A 15,665-nucleotide genomic window follows, 5' to 3' on the forward strand; every position below is an offset into this window, starting at 1 on the left:
TTGATCATGCACCAGCAATAGACTGATGGTTATCATTTTTTCAAAGATTTTCTTATTTTTAGTTTTCAAAAATAATGTCCCTGGTATTCATTCAATAATTCAATAAACAAAAAAACTTACTTTGTATTTGATTCTGTTTTAGGTTTCTTAATTTCAGCAGTTTTCTGCTCTTCTCTTAATCTAACTTCCTCCCTATGTTTACTCTCTTCTTGACGACGGACCTCCTCAGCTTTACGCTGAAGCTCTTCCTGCTTTCTGATTTCCTCCTGCCTTCGTTTCTCTTCCTCGTGACGTCTGGCATCCTCCAATCGTCTCGTTTCTTCTTCCCGCCTTCTTGACTCTTCTATTAACTTTTCTTCCTCCCTGTGTTTCAGTTCATCCCGTTGTTTTTCGAGAAGTAATTTCTGTTCCTCTTGTATTTTGACGGCGGCCCTTCTACGTTCCTCCCTCTCCTCCTCTTCTTGCTGAATTCGAATTTGTTCTGCAAGTTTTTTCCGTCTGTCATAGTCGCTCTTCTGTCTTTGTAGTTCCTGCAACAGACAAATTACATTTTTTGTATTAATCGAAGAAAAATCACCATTTTTGGGCAGTAAATTAAGACTATAAATGAAGTTTTTGAAAAAGATTAATTAAAATCAGTGAAAAATTCAGTAAACTTCTGCAAAACCCTTATCTCTGAAATGCATTTATCATTTGATTAATAAAAATTCAATTCATTTAGAAAACATAAAAATATGGAAAAAATATCTAAAATCAAAATATTTTTGCGAAAATTTAAACAAATCTCATAAAAAGTGAACTCGATCTCAATATAATTTGATAGCTGCCACAATGTCTCGGTTAAGGGACCAGGTAAAGGTTCCGTGATCATTTTAAAAACAACACTAATTCAAGTCAAGATGCTCTATTTGGACTAGTAAAACTCTAAGAGTAGTATAATTAATATCTAATGATGTAATAAGTTTATAATAAAATTAGTTAGTTCTGATAACACCAGTCTTATCAAATTTAGACACAACTTTCTTTTATCTTTTCATTAGTTTTTAGTATAGCCACTTCACAGCAGGGTCTAACGATCAGAGTCTTGAACATTCAATAACCTTTTGATCTAACCTTCTTTAACCAAATTTCTGCCCTCTCCAGCTTTGATGTTCTGTGAGAGATTAAAGGAATTTGATGGGTTAAAGTAGATGTCATCAAATTAGGTCAAAGGTTAATTTGACGAATATTCAAGACTCTGATTAGGTCAAAGAATGGGATGTGCGAGACTCCGGTTGAGACTCTACCGTGAAGTGGCTATACTAAAAATTAAAACTAATAGAAAAAAACGAAAGGAAAGTTGGGTCTAATTTGAATTAGATTGTGACAACACCAAGGGTGATTATTCCAAGCAGGAAATGAGATGAGGTGTCGGAATGAATCAAACACGATATGTAATAGGTGATGAATAAAAAATTTTTGCAAAGCGAAGCAAGATGAAAACAGTTGTGATTCCAAGTTAAAGTTTTGGATTAAATTTGAGCTCCACTAAAATTAGTAACATGGTACGTGTTACCAGGTAGACAGGGCTGTACCACTTCTTGTTAAAAAGTGAAAGCATTGGTACTCCCATGTCAACTAGTGCTGGCATGATATATTGGTCAATTGATGTATCGCCATACGACATGCCAGTTGTTTTATCAAATTTCTAAAGTTATAAATTAAATTATATTGAAGATAAAATGTTAATTTTCATCCTAATTGTATCGCGATACGTATCATATCGTATCCCTTGTATCGCGAAACATATCGTATCTTAACCCTTGCATCGCGATACGTATCATATCGTATCCCTTGTATCGCGAAACATATCATATCTTAACCCTTGCATCGCGTTACGTATCATATCGTATCCCTTGTATCGCGAAACATATTGTATCTTAACCCTTGTATCGAGATACGTATCATATCGTATCCCTTGTATCGCGAAACATATCGTAACTTAACCCTTGTATCGAGATACGTATCATATCTTAACCCTTGTATCGCGAAACATATCGTATCTTAACCCTTGTATCGCGATACGTATCATATCTTAACCCTTGTATCGCGAAACATATCGTATCTTAACCCTTGTATCGCGAAACATATTGTATCTTAACCCTTGCATCGTGTTACGTATCATATCGTATCCCTTGTATCGCGAAACATATCGTAACTTAACCCTTGTATCGAGATATATCGTATCATGGCAAAATTGACGATATCCAGCACTAATATCTACTAGTATGAAACAATGTTTAAACTCTGCGTTATGAATTTGGCAAAACACGACTAAAACTATATCTAGAGCACAAAATTTATCAAAACATTATCGAAGCGAAAAAGTAAATTTTGAATTTAGTTACGGAAATATTTTGGACCTGAAATAAAGAAGTCAATAATGATTGAAATTTGTAGAAAAGATAAATAAAGCGATAGTTGTAGAAGCAAAGTTACACCAATTAAGCAAAACATAAAATATAATGAGGTGCATGAATATTTTTTTTCCTTCACCAGTGAAAATTCTCTCTTGAGAGAAAGTCAAGTAACGTTATACATACACAAAGCATGGCTTGTAAGCGTAAAATATTTATTATAGCATTTCTCTTGTATTAGTGGATTTCAAAATACTTCAAATTGATGAAGAAAAATGTTAAAAAAAGCAAAGAAATTTCTCAATGAAGTCAAATTTATGGAGATGATGTAGGCCTGTTAATATTTTTTATAACTTTTAGAAAAAGCCTGTAAAATTAATTTTTAAATTTCATGTGCGTCAAATTTTTTCATGTGCCTGATATTCCTATATAATTTATGAATGTTTTCCCCCCAAAAAATGCCGGCAAATTATAAATGCAGTTTTGAAATCCCAAAATACAACAGAAGTTGGTACGATTTAAAGAAGGGTGATTGCAATGTGTCTAGCTCGGATTATCCAGTGGGAAATTTTGAAAATCTGAAAAAAAACACTAACCCGCGTAAATTCATCCTCGTGGCCCGGTGGTGTCAAAAGTTGAGAGGGTGGAACAAGGTTTGTTGGTGTTGGTGGTTCGTTCACGGGGGACAGGGGTTGGGGGTGGTGAGAATTATGAGGGTGAGAATACGGGGGAGGGGGTAGGGTATGATCAAACGTATCCAGGTTGTTGGGAATCACTTTATGCGTATCATGGAATCTTCGATGATAATCCCCGTCACGTCCATGGCGATGTTCTCTCACAGCCTCTGCAGCTTTCAGAGCTAAACTGTTGGCGGCATCCAAATCATTGGTTACCTAGGTAACGGATAAATAAATAAACGTGCAAACAATTTAACTGAATCAACAACAACAAATAAAGCAAAATAATTTCAAATAGGGACAAAGTATACAAAATTCAGATTAATTATTTCCCAAAGATAAAGCAAAGTTCATAAAACTTGGTGAATTTTTAATTTTTGATCTGAGGTCAACTTCTGCAAAAACAAGTTACACAAATCCTTTCAGTAATTTGTCCATATTTAAAATAAATAAATCTGAACAATCATGCTCTGATATAGATAATGAAAATAATAAATCTATCATTTCAATACACTTAGGTTTAACTCTGATTCATCAAAACTTTTGGTACAAATCCAATTCAATTCATTAGTCAGTTGACATGTCATAGATTTTGAGTTATTTTTCTATATAAGTATAAACCTGTGTGTATATGAAAATGATAGATATGTATAATGAAATCAGTAGAATTATTAAGATGAAACTGAGATTTAATATCCTATATATATAATAACGAGATCTCGTTCTCTATCTATTTATATTTATATCTGATGGAGCTATCATCCCACTTTGCTAGAACCTATCAAAGTTAATAAAGTTTAAGACATCACTTAAGTTTTCAGTTGTACAGTAAGGGGAAGAATAACACCTTAAGTCCCCAAACGATCCTTTCTACCAGCTGATCCTTTCTACCAGCTGGTCCTTTCTACCAGCTGATCCTTTCTACCAGCTGATCCTTTGCTGAACCTTTGGGACTGATCTTTCCGAAATTATCCGCACCCATTTACAGCTGGGTCGACTAGAATAATAAGGATCCTTTCTACCAGCTAGTCTTTTGCTAAACCTCTTGGCATTTCATGGATCCACACCCATTTACAGCTGGGTCGACTGGAATAATAAGGATCCTTTCTACCAGCTGGTCTTTTGCTAAACCTCTTGGCATTTCTACATTATCTGCACCCATTTACAGCTGGGTCGACTGGAATAATAAGGATCCTTTCTACCAGCTGGTCTTTTGCTAAACCTCTTGGCATTTCATGGATCCACACCCATTTACAGCTGGGTTGACTGGAATAATAAGGATCCTTTCTACCAGCTGGTCTTTTGCTAAACCTCTTGGCATTTCATGGATCTGCACCCATTTACAGCTGGGTTGACTGGAATAATAAGGATCCTTTCTACCAGCTGGTCTTTTGCTAAACCTCTTGGCATTTCATGGATCTGCACCCATTTACAGCTGGGTTGACTGGAATAATAAGGATCCTTTCTACCAGCTGGTCTTTTGCTAAACCTCTTGGCATTTCATGGATCTGCACCCATTTACAGCTGGGTTGACTGGAATTATGAGTGAAGATGACTTATTCAAGGTCAATGGTAAGGACATGAACAATATTTTATAACTTTTAATGTTATTTTGAGTCATCTTGAAATATTTAAATCTTAGCATTAAATTCTGTCAACATTTATTCTAATCGAGTTTTACGACATAACAGCCTTTAAATCTAATGTTTACCCGAACTATGTCCAGTTTATCACGAGGTCACATTATTTTATAAGTACTAACCGCAATGGCTGGTCATGAATAAGCTCTATCAGATATAAAAGGAAATAATTAGAGATCAAGATCTCTCTCAATAACATTGACTGTACTAGAAATTGTGTATCAGGGACACTGATAGTATTGATTTGTACCATTCCAATTTTCTATCAGACGTCTGTGATTCCTGCAATTCCACTAAAACTATTCCTTTTATGATGTCACTAATCACAAGGTCCTTATGTGATAAGGCATATTTTGCAATGAGTAACATCATAAAACACGTTAGTTTTAGTTGCATTGCAAGAACCACAGACGTCTGACTGGAAATTGGAATGGTGCAAATTGATGATATCAGTGTCCCCGATACACATAAAAAATTAAGAAAACTTCTTTACAATTCCTGTAACTACATCATGCCAATAGACAACTTATTCCTGGAGCTGATTATTGATTTATCATGCACTTTTATATAACATAATTCTCAGAATTCTATTGTGACCTCAAAACTCACTGGTTCAGAGAGTGCTTACTATTATAAGAACAGTAAAGTCAACATAAGATAACTTGTAGTAAACTTGACCAATTAACAAGAGCACATCTACACAATTAGAAAATCTATTAATATTGGACCAGAAACTGTTTTGAAATCACAATAAAAATCTAATAAACTTAAAAGAATAAATTATAATATTTGACAACAAGGCCAAGTTTCATTTCATTTCTTTTTGGTTATCCAGTCATAAACTATTTTGTTTTAATACTATAAAAAATCTTCTACAATTTGAATCAAGATGGAAATTAACTAGAAATACTAGTAGAGAAATATAATCACCAATCTTGATATCACCTGATAAAACTTGACTTCAACTTCTAGTAAGATTGATGATTATATTTCTACTAGCATTTCTAGTAAGTTTCTATCTTGAATCAAATTCTAAGAATTAATACAGATAATAGAAAATATTTCTGTCCAGGGATTATTGTCCCGTAATTATCTTATCAGAGACGATCTTGTATTTCAATTGTCACTTACGAAAAGCGATACAGTTGGAATATCAGCCGGTAAACCAAAACCGCACAACTATATCGATAAAAGAAATCACGTCTTTCTTTTTCTTCTATAAATTATAAATATCTTAGAAACTCATTTTTTTACATCAAAGGAAATAAAATCAATTTTTAAAAAGGAAACATTCTGTAAGTGCTAGGAAAGAAAATTATTTTTAAACGTAGAAATACAGACTGTAACCAGATAGAAATAAAATGAAACTATAAATAGAACCATGCCGTTTACAATAAGACTGGATAATCTAACCTCTGATGGAGACCAGCCACATTTCTCCAGACTGTCAGTGGTACTATAACCAGAGTCGCTAGATAAAACGGTGTGACGTTTCCATTTCGAATCTGGACTCTCGACAATATTACGAAATTCATCAGAAGTTCTGAAAAATAAAGATGATTTGATTATAATATTCATAATAGGGTTGATGCTTGCAGGTGACTTGGGAAAATGCCTGAAACTACACCATAAAAGAGTCTTCAAATGAAATTGAATTCTCCACAGTCCTAAATTACTCACAGTCAGTAGCAATATCACGCAGACTCAACTCCAATAAATTATATAATTAGAGTTATTTCCCCTGACAAACAAATTGCCGAATGATGATTTTTTTTTTGTCAGTCTGAATCATGCACACTTGGTCTCAAAGGAAATAGATAAAGGAATGCAAAAGATTTAGAATGAATTTTGACAGATTATTAACAGCACTTATTGTGGCATGAATATTATTCTTCTTCACATGTCATCCAAGAGACCTAGGCTACTGGGTTACTGCTCTTCTTAACAAGCCCCTGGCACCCAATCGTTCGCCGTGGGTTAAGTGGATGTGTGAGTATTAAAAGGTTCTTATTCAAGAATTTCAAAGAAGACTCTTGGGTACCCTGTATGGTGTAAGCTGGCATCCACAGATAAAAAAAAACAGCAGACGGCAACCTTCTGACTGACCTATCCTCTAACTGACCTATCCTCTAACTTACCTATCCTCTAACTAAGCTATCCTCTGACTGACCTATCTTCTAACTAAGCTATCCTCTGACTGACCTATCTTCTAACTAAGCTATCCTCTGACTGACCTATCCTCTAACTAAGCTATCCTCTGACTGACCTATCCTCTAACTAAGCTATCCGCTGACTGACCTATCCTCTAACTAAGCTATCCTCTGACTGACCTATCTTCTAACTAAGCTATCCTCTGACTGACCTATCCTCTAACTAAGCTATCCTCTGACTGACCTATCCTCTAACTAAGCTATCCTCTGACTGACCTATCCTCTAACTAAGCTATCCTCTGACTGACCTATCCTCTAACTAAGCTATCCGCTGACTGACCTATCCTCTAACTAAGCTATCCGCTGACTGACCTATCCTCTAACTAAGCTATTCTCTGACTGACCTATACTCTCACTAAGCTATCCTCTGACTGACCTATCTTCTAACTAAGCTATCCTCTGACTGATCTATCCTCTAACTAAGCTATCCGCTGACTGACCTATCTAACTAAGCTATCCGCTGACTGACCTATCTTCTAACTAAGCTATCCTCTGACTGAGTTATCCTCTAAGCTATCCTCAACTAAGCTATCCTCTGACTAAGCTATCCGCTGACTGACCTATCCTCTAACTAAGCTATCTGCTGACTGACCTATCTAACTAAGCTATCCGCTGACTGACCTATCTTCTAACTAAGCTATCCTCTGACTGAGTTATCCTCTAAGCTATCCTCTAACTAAGCTATCCTCTGACTGACCTATCCTCTAACTAAGCTATCCTCTGACTGACCTATCTAACTAAGCTATCCTCTGACTGAGTTATCCTCTAAGCTATCCTCTAACTAAGCTATCCTCTGACTGACCTATCTTCTAACTAAGCTATCCTCTGACTGAGTTATCCTCTAAGCTATCCTCTAACTAAGCTATCCGCTGACTGACCTATCCTCTAACTAAGCTATCCTCTGACTGACCTATCTAACTAATCTATCCTCTGACTGAGTTATCCTCTAAGCTATCCTCTAACTAAGCTATCCGCTGACTGACCTATCCTCTAACTAAGCTATCCGCTGACTGACCTATCTAACTAAGCTATCCTCTGACTGACCTATCCTCTAACTAAGCTATCCGCTGACTGACCTATCTAACTAAGCTATCCTCTGACTGACCTATCTTCTAACTAAGCTATCCGCTGACTGACCTATCTTCTAACTAAGCTATCCTCTGACTGACCTATCTTCTAACTAAGCTATCCGCTGACTGACCTATCTAACTAAGCTATCCGCTGACTGACCTATCTTCTAACTAAGCTATCCTCTGACTGAGTTATCCTATAAGCTATCCTCTGACTGAGTTATCCTCTGCCACTATATTTCGTTATATCAAAGGGAGGTAATAATAAAACTTACTGTTGAGGAGGCAATGATTTACGAGCCAATCGTTTCATCTCTGATTCGTGTAAAATACCTCGCTTTCGTTCCTCCTTTATGGCTTCTATATGGAGATATTTCATTATGTGTTTTCTCCCCTTCGTACATATCTGTAAAAAATCCAAGTTTTCGATGTTAACGATGTTATGTGATGTCATGACGACTGCCTCAATGACAGCTCAGATATATATTACGCCATTATGTGGCTAGAAAACTCTCAATAGTGTTGAAAGTAAAGCATATTAAAGAAAGAAACAAATATATTTTACAAGGATAACAACTTAGGTTCAGAGTTAATCCTTGGCCAACCCTCTTGGCATTGATCTTTCCGAGATTAACCGTACCCATTTATAGCTGGATCGACAGGAATTATGAGTGAAGACTTATTCAAGGTCAGATCTTCACATGCCAATCAAGGTTAGAACCCACAGACGCCAATTGCTTGACCTAGCCATGAAAATGACTTTGTGTAAAGAACAAACGCTCTGACCGACTGTGCTATAGAACTACACAAATAACTATATTACTAAAAAGAGTAAGTTCTACTTACGTGAGCTGTAGGTGATATTAAAGGATTATTATTTAGTATAATCTCTTCTAATGTATCTATTTTACGAAAAACTGTTGGAATTTTCTCAATTCTGTTGTTAGAAAAGTCAATCTTGCGTAAGTTTAATCGACTTATTTCTGAAAATGATCAAAATATAAAATTTAAGTAATCTTATAGAAATGGAAGGAAGTAAATGAAATAGTTCCTGGATACTTTACAGTTGGAAATACAATGAAAAACTTTGAATCCTACTTTTCTGAAGTTTCTTGGGTTATGAAAGAGAGCGAAAACCAGTTTCTGTTTGTACACCAGGAGTCATGAATTTGCAGGATTCCATGTTGGCAAGAATGCCACAATAAATTCCATTAACAATTGGAAATTGGCAATTAAATCAAAATAGGCAAGTTGTAATGCTGTTTTGTCAAAAAAGTTTTCATGGAATTCTGCATGGCAGTATTGTTATCGCTCTAATATTGTGCAGTCAAAGAAGAAGATATGACATTCCACTTTCATTAAGATTTAATAAAATAAAGGGAGACAACTCCATTATGACTAACGAATAAAGTATCCAGCATTATGCAGTATATCTCAAAAGAGCCCAACAAAATGAAGCAAACCCATTGGTGAAAGAATGAATATATAAAAACTTAATAATTAATCATACTACATTCAAAAAGTCATAGAGCCGATTAAATTTCTTAACAAAGTCGTCTGCCGTTAGCATCAAGATAGAGCCGATATTATTGTCTCCACCCTAATAAAAACTGACAGACGTCAAGCTGACACATGTTAAACTTACCTAATGGTAGTTCTACCAGTAAATTTCTACGAATATTAAAACTACGTAAAGAAGTGAGATCACCAATTTGTAGCGGGAGATGAGAGATTTCATTACAGCTTACATCCTGTCAAATAATATCTTATTATCTTATCAAATACAAAATAAAACATGTCAAGAGGTTGGGCCAAGGATCAGCTAGTAGACAGGATCCCTGTGCATCAAAGTTGTTATCCTTGTAAAATCATTACCAAGAGGGTTGGCCAAGGATCAGCTGGTAGAAAGGATCCTCGCCAACAAAAGTTGTTATCCTTGTAAAATCATTACCAAGAGGTTTGGCTGCGAATCAGCTGGTAAATCCCTGTGCATCAAAGTTGTTATCCTTTTAAAATCATACACAGACAGACACAGCAAAACCATTTTCTAATTGAACAAGACTGATTTTAACAAAAATTCAGGTGACACCAAATGTGACTAGGTGACCATCTACTATTGTTGTCCTGTTTCTACCAAATAATCAACTTTAATAATCACACAGATTTTAGGGGGTTATTAGTCTTAAATAACCAGAATAAAGCCCTCATATATCAATTGTTAAATATAATCAATAGAATCTTTAACTTACAATTTCGTGAAGTTTCTCGAGCATTCCGAGTTCTTCAGGTAGGGAGACTAGTTTATTGTTGGCAGCTATTAAGACTTCTAAAGACTGAAGGTTACCAATATACGCTGGTAGCACTGTTAACTGATTACGACTGAAATAAACAAGGGCAATAACTCATCATGTGTGTGGCAGAAATTGAAAGCATCCGAACAAATCAACTGGTAATAATGTTTCTCTACATCTCAAACGTAGGTTACAGGATGATAAAAATGATAATATATCGGGGACCATATCCAGCCAATGCGCCAGATCTTTCCCTAAAGGTAGTGCTCGATAGTGCTCTCAGGTTCTTGACTTTTTCGCTAAAATTACGGGTACTATCAGGACTTTGGTGAAATTAGGAAGTATTGGGAAGTATGCATTAACTGATTATTTTGGCAAGTTCAATCAAAATGAACACTGAGAAAAGTATTCCCCATTTAGACAAAAGCATATTCTTACTCATAATCAAAATAAAATGAAACACTTATTCAAGATCTTACTAAGTAAGTTGTTGTAAATGAGATAGTAACTTACCTAAGATCTAGATAAGTAAGTGGTTGTAAATGAGATAGTAACTTACCTAAGATCTAGATAAGTAAGTTGTTGTAAATGAGATAGTAACTTACCTAAGATCTAGATAAGTAAGTTGTTGTAAATGAGATAGCAACTTACCTAAGATCTAGATAAGTAAGTTGTTGTAAATGAGATAGCAACTTACCTAAGATCTAGATAAGTAAGTTGTTGTAAATGAGATAGTAACTTACCTAAGATCTAGATAAGTAAGTTGTTGTAAATGAGATAGCAACTTACCTAAGATCTAGATAAGTAAGTTGTTGTAAATGAGATAGTAACTTACCTAAGATCTAGATAAGTAAGTTGTTGTAAATGAGATAGCAACTTACCTAAGATCTAGATAAGTAAGTTGTTGTAAATGAGATAGTAACTTACCTAAGATCTAGATAAGTAAGTTATTGTAAATGAGATAGTAACTTACCTAAGATCTAGATAAGTAAGTTGCTGTAAATGTGATAGCAACTCACCTAAGATCTAGATAAGTAAGTTGTTGTAAATGAGATAGCAACTTACCTAAGATCTAGATAAGTAAGTTGTTGTAAATGTGATAGTAACTTACCTAAGATCTAGATAAGTAAGTTGTTGTAAATGTGATAGTAACTTACCTAAGATCTAGATAAGTAAGTTGTTGTAAATGAGATAGCAACTTACCTAAGATCTAGATAACTAAGTTGTTGTAAATGAGATAGTAACTTACCTAAGATCTAGATAAGTAAGTTGTTGTAAATGAGATAGTAACTTACCTAAGATCTAGATAAGTAAGTTGTTGTAAATGTGATAGTAACTTACCTAAGATCTAGATAAGTGAGTAGTTGTAAATGTGATAGTAACTTGCCTAAGATCTAGATAAGTAAGTTGTTGTAAATGTGATAGTAACTTGCCTAAGATCTAGATAAGTAAGTAGTTGTAAATGAGATAGTAACTTACCTAAGATCTAGATAAGTAAGTGGTTGTAAATGTGATAGTAACTTGCCTAAGATCTAGATAAGTAAGTTGTTGTAAATGAGATAGTAACTTACCTAAGATCTAGATAAGTAAGTGGTTGTAAATGTGATAGTAACTTGCCTAAGATCTAGATAAGTAAGTTGTTGTAAATGAGATAGCAACTTACCTAAGATCTAGATAAGTAAGTAGTTGTAAATGTGATAGTAACTTACCTAAGATCTAGATAAGTAAGTAGTTGTAAATGTGATAGTAACTTACCTAAGATCTAGATAAGTAAGTAGTTGTAAATGTGATAGTAACTTACCTAAGATCTAGATAAGTAAGTGGTTGTAAATGAGATAGTAACTTACCTAAGATCTAGATAAGTAAGTTGTTGTAAATGAGATAGTAACTTACCTAAGATCTAGATAAGTAAGTTGTTGTAAATGAGATAGTAACTTACCTAAGATCTAGATAAGTAAGTGGTTGTAAATGAGATAGTAACTTACCTAAGATCTAGATAAGTAAGTTGTTGTAAATGAGATAGTAACTTACCTAAGATCTAGATAAGTAAGTTGTTGTAAATGAGATAGCAACTTACCTAAGATCTAGATAAGTAAGTTGTTGTAAATGAGATAGCAACTTACCTAAGATCTAGATTAGTAAGTTGTTGTAAATTTGATAGCAACTTACCTAAGATCTAGATAAGTAAGTTGTTGTAAATGAGATAGTAACTTACCTAAGATCTAGATAAGTAAGTTGTTGTAAATGAGATAGCAACTTACCTAAGATCTAGATAAGTAAGTTGTTGTAAATGTGATATTGCTGGTGGAATGGATTTGATACAGTTACCATAACAATTGATTCTCTCTATAGAATGGTAATCACAGATTTCACTTGGTAATTCTTGTAGACGATTCTTCGATAAATCTGAAATGACATCAAATATTCATAAAATAAAAGATAAAATAGTTGTAATCTTGTTGATAATCTGTACTAACACACAATATTTATTAAAAAAAGGTATATTTATATATTTAGCAATAATCTTAGACTGAAAGTTGACAAAATATTCATTAAGTAACACAAAGTAGTAACAATATTACAAGCTTCATGATAATAATTAGTGTGATTTGTTTTTAATTCATTCCAAAAACTATTTTTTATTGTTTCTTTTCATCAGTATATCATTCAAGAAATCCAGAATGGATCTTATGTTATATTATGAAGTTATATATCTTAAGCTATCAGCCTATGTTTCAGGTACGACCTCCATCATCAGGACAGATTGTAAAATCTATTTAATTTATTAGTCACAATAATGAAGGTTGCACTCAATGTTTTTGTCAGAGGAAGTCATAATGAAATGAACCTTGTTGACTCTTAGTGGACTAAAATTAATCTCTGTTACTCTGTAGTTAATCAACCATATATTTACAATGAATTCAAATATTTTTATCTCTACGTCTATTCTATACAAGTATTATTTGATGGTATGCATATTAATCAATTGAAATAGACTGAATGAATATTACAATTCATCTTTACAATTTCAAGCTATAATGCACTCCATCTTATACCTTGACAACAGTAGACACCTTTCTTGTATCATGAAAGTTTGTGAAAGCAGCCATTTGATTGGATTGTATACTAGTGAATATAGCCAATCAGAGTCTGAGACATAAATCGCTGCATTCTGTGATAAAGAATAGTGTCTACTGTATAGTCAAGGTATAAGAGGAAGATCATAATAGCTTGAACACTGGCATCTAACTGCCAATATTTCAGCAAGTTTTGGACCAGTTGGAACTAAAAGCTCCAAATGAACTTTAAAACTAAGCTTACATATCGCATAGCGTGAAACTCTAAGTAACAACATGTTTTAGGTACTGTTTTTATATTTCTCTATATGTATGAGTATAATGACAATAACAATACAGGTCTCTAAGGGGAGATAACAATCACTGCAGGTAAAATATGTACAAACTATTGTATCTATTATCAGTAATTTCCCTACTGATTACTAATCAATAAATTAATAGAATATAATTATCTCTCAGGTATAATATAAATATTGTCAAGATATAAACAATATCAATATTATTTTATTATGTAAATATTCAGGTATAGTACTGGTTGTGTATTGTTGAAACAATCTTAGCGCTAGGATGTTCATGCACATCCAGAAACATTCCTTAACATTTGCACAAACAGTGAGCTTTAGTTTGTGGTAGAATTAATAATATTCCAAGCTATTGTAAAGATGACATTATATTAGTATTAGAGTTTGTTCAGTTTTAATTATATTTTCATTATGCACAAAATACAGAATTCCTCCCAATAGTCACTGCCCAAAAACATTTCAATTGGAGGAAAACAAATCTCCCTGCATTCTGTAAACAACTACAAAATTCCTTTAAATTGTTTTTTGGTCAGTACCCGAACTTCGAGGAATAAAACTGCCATCTCTCTGTACTACCTCGAATTCTACATCCTTTTACATAATGTAACTTGTAATGGTAACTTCTGAACCATAAGGTGTTTTCAGGGTAAGCATACCCTGCCCTATATATACACAATATACACTAGTAATATATGATAAAGGTGAGATATTGCTGATATTGGTACAATTTTTAATATTTTTTTTTTTAAGCCAGTGAAGACAGCCAAATAGAACAATGAATAAAAAACTATCAACTAGACTAGACTAAAACAATGCCAAATAATAGGCCTGTTTAACATGACTTACAGCACAATAAAAACTACAAGATCTGTCAAGTGGCCTAGACTAAAACAATGCCAAATAATAGGCCTGTTTAGCATGAAAACAACCGACTGGAGATTTTTTGTGTCTTCGTGTCCCGCACCCTAAGACACAATAGTTGTTAAAGTAGACTTGATTAACAGGACATATGTAGATAGGCCACAATAGTTGTTACAGTAGACTAGATTAACAGAACATATGTAGATAGGCCACAATAGTTGTTACAGTAGACTAGATTAACAGGACATATGTAGATAGGCCACAATAGTTGTTACAGTAGACTAGATTAACAGGACATATGTAGATAGGCCACAATAGTTGTTACAGTAGACTAGATTAACAGGACATATGTAGATAGGCCACAATAGTTGTTACAGTAGACTTGATTTACAGGACATATGTAGATAGGCCACAATAGTTGTTAAAGTAGACTTGATTAACAGGACATATGTAGATAGGCCACAATAGTTGTTACAGTAGACTAGATTAACAGGACATATGTAGATAGGCCACAATAGTTGTTACAGTAGACTAGATTAACAGGACATATGTAGATAGGCCACAATAGTTGTTACAGTAGACTTGATTAACAGGACATATGTAGATAGGCCACAATAGTTGTTTAAGTAGACTAGATTTACAGGATGTAAAAGATTTAATTAAGACCATAATACCAAGATCAAAGAGATTATATCTGATGTTGACAGTTTTAACTTGTTATTTTATATAATTATTGAAAATTACCTTTAATAATAATCACCTTATACTCAGTTTCCACAAGATAACTGTTATATTTGTATTTAACCTATCAGATTTGAACAACTATTAGAAGTGAGGAATACATCACAAATATCTTCTTGTTTTTGTGAACTTGTTATTACAGTCAAATATCAGTTATTTTTTATGACATTTCAGAGTTCTTTCAATCCTTTTCTTCAGAATCCTGAGAAATGATGGTGTATTAAAAAACTTCAGTAGAATGACGCTGGCTTTACATGTTTACCAGAGGTAGTCTAGTAAGGGTTGCTCAGTCTATAAAGAGGACTAGTCAAGGGAACATGTGGACTGATGGTCAATATTTTATTCTCATCCCTTCATCTATAAGTTTGATTGTTTGTGTTTGTAATGTTCCCCTCCCCCA

At 33.9% G+C, this 15,665-nt stretch overlaps 2 protein-coding genes across 2 annotated transcripts; both read right to left on the bottom strand.

The window, feature by feature from the left end:
- Nucleotides 1–208: 208 nt before the first annotated feature.
- LOTGIDRAFT_202018 (hypothetical protein) lies at nucleotides 209–8,399 on the bottom strand (the record flags this gene model as incomplete). The annotated part of the gene is made up of 4 exons (XM_009054430.1): nucleotides 8,269–8,399; nucleotides 6,127–6,256; nucleotides 2,993–3,289; nucleotides 209–530 (listed from the first exon to the last, which is right to left on the bottom strand). Coding segments are annotated over exons 1-4 (852 nt in total), but the record flags the coding sequence as incomplete, so codon positions are not given.
- LOTGIDRAFT_143816 (hypothetical protein) lies at nucleotides 8,265–12,688 on the bottom strand (the record flags this gene model as incomplete). The annotated part of the gene is made up of 5 exons (XM_009054431.1): nucleotides 8,265–8,399; nucleotides 8,840–8,976; nucleotides 9,639–9,744; nucleotides 10,243–10,372; nucleotides 12,546–12,688. Coding segments are annotated over 5 exons (651 nt in total), but the record flags the coding sequence as incomplete, so codon positions are not given.
- Nucleotides 12,689–15,665: the final 2,977 nt, after the last annotated feature.

The sequence above is a fragment of the Lottia gigantea genome, assembly GCF_000327385.1.
Source record: "Lottia gigantea unplaced genomic scaffold LOTGIsca_217, whole genome shotgun sequence".
Lineage (NCBI taxonomy): Eukaryota > Metazoa > Mollusca > Gastropoda > Lottiidae > Lottia > Lottia gigantea.